Source organism: Rhinatrema bivittatum, chromosome 18, assembly GCF_901001135.1.
Source record: "Rhinatrema bivittatum chromosome 18, aRhiBiv1.1, whole genome shotgun sequence".
Taxonomy (NCBI): domain Eukaryota; kingdom Metazoa; phylum Chordata; class Amphibia; order Gymnophiona; family Rhinatrematidae; genus Rhinatrema; species Rhinatrema bivittatum.
In genome coordinates, this window is record NC_042632.1 from 34,895,079 (window position 1) to 34,899,535 (window position 4,457).

Here is a 4,457-nt window from a genome sequence, read left to right on the forward strand (position 1 = left end):
CTTACTGGAACTGGAGGTGGAACTTCACCTGTACCAGCCTCGTTCCCTGCGGGTTGAGCCTTTGGGTTCCAGAGGCCAGCAGGGCTAATGCAAGTGTCCCTTAAGGAGTGATCAGAGAGACTCCATGTACGGGCAGTGGTTAGGGCAGGCAGCAAGCAGATGATGTCTGGGTCCAGGTCAAGGGTCAGGGCAGGCAGCGAGCAGGCAAAGTCAGAATCCAAGGAAGAGGTCAGAATCATAGAAACAGGCCAAAACACTGAGGGACAAGAAAGGGCAAGATGGACAAAACAAGGCAGACGAAGCAAGGTAATGGAGGCAGAGCAAAGGCACGAACAAGGCAAGACAACGAGGGAAGCACAAGAACAGCAAGGCAAGACACAGGAAATAGCAACACACACTGCAAGGCAGGATGACCTGTTGCTGAGGTGAGGAGTCAGGCCCGGACTGTCTCATAAACACCCTGTTGCTAGTGATGTCACCAGGGTGTGTACCTGAAGGGTTTCCCTGCTGCAGGGCCTAGTAATGCAGCTATGAGTGTGCACACCTATGGGAAGGCACGGGAACAGAAGGCGTTGAAAGCTTCCTTGCTGCTGCTGAGAATCACGGTTTCCCAGCATTGCGGGCCTTCCCATGGCCAGTCAAGATGTTACACACTTAAGGGAGAAAGTTCACAAGCAACAGTGGTAGGAGAGACAATATTAGAGGAGACTGGAGAGGAGAACTGAATTTGAAATATGAATAATGGGGCAGAACTAGGTCAAGAACTAAAATATCGAAGACTACTTTTTTCCATTGCTAAAATGTTTCTAGTGTAAAGAGTTTTCTTTAGTTTTATGTAAGTTTATATCAATAAACTCTTTGAGGTTGAATTTAATCTTTTCCATGGCAGTTCATGCTTTCATTAACACATACAAACCATGACCTGCCAACTTTCCTTTTGTCCAAGGCATGTCCCAAGGGACCCTCACTTCTCTTGGTGAAGAACTCAGGGTTACGTTGATGATAAAAATAGCTTAGAAACATCTATTTAGACTGACACTTCCCCCTGTTATGTTTCTTTTACATCAAACCCACGTTCATAGAGTTGCGTTTCTTTACAGACAGTGTGAGAGTCCAAAAGCCACAGGCTGCTTTTCCTTGGACTTCCAGTGGAGCTGTTAGTACTCAGAGCTGGGAATCTGAAAATCTCACCATTCACTGCATGACCTTAAGCGAATCATATAACCTAACCTGCCTTTGCTCAAAATTAGACTCTAAAATCATTATGGCAGGGACACTGCAATATGTTCTCCTGAGAACATTGAGGTCTTTTGGACAAGTGTTGCTTTCAGTTCCAACAATAGGAAAAGTCCATTTGGCTAGGACTCGAAGCAGAGCCTTTTCAATCATTGGACCAGTATTCTGGAATGATTTGTCCCACGAGGTTAGAGCCATTTCTGATCTAATGATTTGAAGGCACATCTTTTTATAAAAGCTTTTAATTGATGGAAATTTTAAGGTATAATAGTGCCGTAAATGGGGTTCAGATAAGTTTTATTGTACTTGTTGATTTTATGTGTGTTTTATTTATGACCATTTACTTTGTAATCCAAATGGCACATCCTTTTTTACTGATGGGCTTTTAATGTATTTGTTTTTGTGTGTCTTTTATTTATGATTGTTTACTTTGTAACCTGCTTAGCAAATAGTTTTGCTATGAGCGGGCCAGAAATGTTTTAAATAAATAAAACACATTTATTTTTAATTTTATGCAGCCTTGTGTACATCACTAATGTTATCCATATGTTATTAGCATTATTAACAGAATGGAAACAAGAGTGTGAAACAATGGATAAAGGTCATGTGCAGAGGCCCTGCATCGTTAGAGAAGCTTTCATGATTACAAGGGGGCATGCAATTTTGAGAAAGAAGTCTTTTGGAAAATGTGCTGCATCCTATGCAGATTTAATATGATTGCATATGGATATATATAAGATATAGGCTTAAAAACTAACAAAAAAAGACCAAACTACAGCACTACATATGCCTAGTAGCGCTATAAAATTGATGTGTAGTAACAGCAGTAGTGGTAAAAGTCAAAGAAAATCATTAAAAGGAGCAAAAAAGATGCCTCTACAATTATTTTAAACTAAACCCTTGCTTCCTATTTGTATTCTTCTGAAGTAGTGGTTCTCTACCTATGTCAGCACCCAAATTAAGTCTTGACATGCAACTTTAAACTGAAAAATTATGAATATATTATAGATTAATGGCCAGACTGCAGTGCATGATTTTTCTCAACTGAAAGTTGTTTCTCTTTTGTGAAAGGTTCACATTTTACTCTTTTCAATTCCAGATTAAAGAACGGTACAGTTCCCAAAGATTATATACCTGACATGGGGACCCTGAAGCAAGACAACAGAACTGTGCTTATAGAAGAACCAGTTGCCGATGGGAAGTTTTCTAGAGGTTGGCATAGCAAGGGCTTCACAACTTCCGGTCATGCTCTCTTTGGATCCAGCTCCATAGTCATGGACAGTACCAGAATATTTGGAGTACAGATAATACTTATTGTAGCCTATTCCTTGATCATCCTCCTGGGACTCATTGGGAATTCCCTAGTGGTCTACATGATAGTGAAATACAAAAGCATGAGGACTGTGACCAACTTCTTCATAGCTAACTTGGCACTGGCAGACGTTATGGTGGACACCCTCTGCTTGCCCTTTACACTAGTGTATACTCTGCTTGATGAATGGAAATTTGGGTCTGTTCTTTGCCACCTGGTTCCCTATGCACAAGCTCTGAGTGTCTATGTCTCCACTCTCACATTAACTGTAATTGCCCTTGACAGATATAGATGCATTGTTTTTCACCTGAACAGTAGGATTTCTAAGATGTTCAGCTTCATTATTATTGTCATTACATGGCTGGCAGCTGCCATCTTTGCAATACCGTTAGCCATTTTCAGAGAATATAGATATGAGGAGATACCATCTATCAATCTCAGGATAGCTGTCTGCTCTGAGAAGTGGCCTTCAGGAAACAGCAGAGATGCCATAATCTACAGCATTTCAATGCTCATCTTGCAGTACATCCTTCCACTAGTCATCATTAGCTATGCTTATACCAGGATATGGTTTAAACTGAAAAGCCATATCAGCCCCACTTCTAGGACTGAAAGTCAGCAAAGGAGAAGAAAAACAACAAAAATGTTAGTTATGGTGGTTGTAGTCTTTGCAGTCTGTTGGTTTCCGTTTCATATGTTCCAGCTTGCCGTTGATATGGATTTGGTTTTCCACGAGTACAAACTCCTCTACTCTGTCTTCCATGTGGTTGCTATGTGTTCCACTTTTGTCAACCCACTGCTCTATGGATGGATGAATAAAAACTATAGGAATGGCTTTCTTTTGTTCTTTCGTTGTAAGAACAAATCTGAGGGCAGCCACCCAGAAGGGTCCATCAGAGGCCAGTCCTACACCTTTAAAGCTACCACAATCCATGGGAGCATTAAAAACCAACTTGTTAATGGACAGCCACCTACAGAGGTTTAGATAAAAACATCAACATCCAGAAAAGGGATGGACATGAGTTTAAACAGCTAACAGGACTGATGTCGTCAAGGAAGGAACTTCTGAATTACAAAACATTACACAAAGTACAGCTACTGAAGCCAAACAAGAGCATTTACTTACAAACCAATGCCTGGGAAGTTAGTCTTGTTATACAGCCAAATGGATTCACTTACAGGGTTATTTTCCTACTGAATACCTATTCGGAGCATATTACTTATTTACAATGATCAAAATTTGGTACACAAGGAATGATTCATTTCAAAGATTTGACCATTGTTATTCTTCTTATTATTGGGTTAAATGTTTTTGATTTATTTAGACAACACTGATTGCAAAAACCACACTTGGTAGAATATATCCAATTTCCAAAACACAATCTACCTCTGCACTTGAATGTTGAGACCTTTACACATTTACCGCCTGTAGAATCATAAATATAATAGGAGACTCTCATACATGGATACCTTTGAATGCTCACTTGCTATTACAGTGGATCCTCACTATAATCATAGGTCTCTAGTTAGACTATTTTTTTAAAGAATACTTTGCTGCATTTCAAATAGTCACTTGAAAAATCAATGCTTATTCAACTTTTATTCTTATCTGAGCTTACGAGTGTACAGACACTATAAAGGTAAGCATCTCAAGTGCAGTTTTTTGAGGTGGATTTTGTTTTGGACTTTGATTTATTTAGTATATGTTCACATCACAGAATTTTGTTGGGGGTTATCAACAGTTTAACCACAACACATTAACTGCATTAGGCCTGATTCTTTCAAGGGTTTTTCCCAAAGTCAAAGAGAGATAATACTTGATAAATCAGACCTGCTATCTAGACAGATTTATATTTCAAGTTTTTTTTTTTAATATATCACTGTATTTATTACACAGGAGATACATTCT

General features: G+C 39.4%; 1 protein-coding gene across 1 annotated transcript; it reads left to right on the plus strand.

The window, feature by feature from the left end:
* The first annotated feature begins 2,375 nt into the window (after positions 1-2,375).
* LOC115079692 (neuropeptide Y receptor type 2-like) lies at positions 2,376-3,533 on the plus strand. The gene has a single exon (XM_029583439.1). The coding sequence runs from the start codon at positions 2,376-2,378 to the stop codon at positions 3,531-3,533; it is 1,158 nt and encodes a 385-aa protein (XP_029439299.1).
* The last annotated feature ends 924 nt before the right edge of the window (positions 3,534-4,457 follow it).

Coding starts and splice junctions, on each gene's coding strand:
- LOC115079692 (XM_029583439.1), top strand. CDS start 2,376: ATGGGGACCCTGAAGCAAGACAACAGAACTGTGCTTATAGAAGAACCA.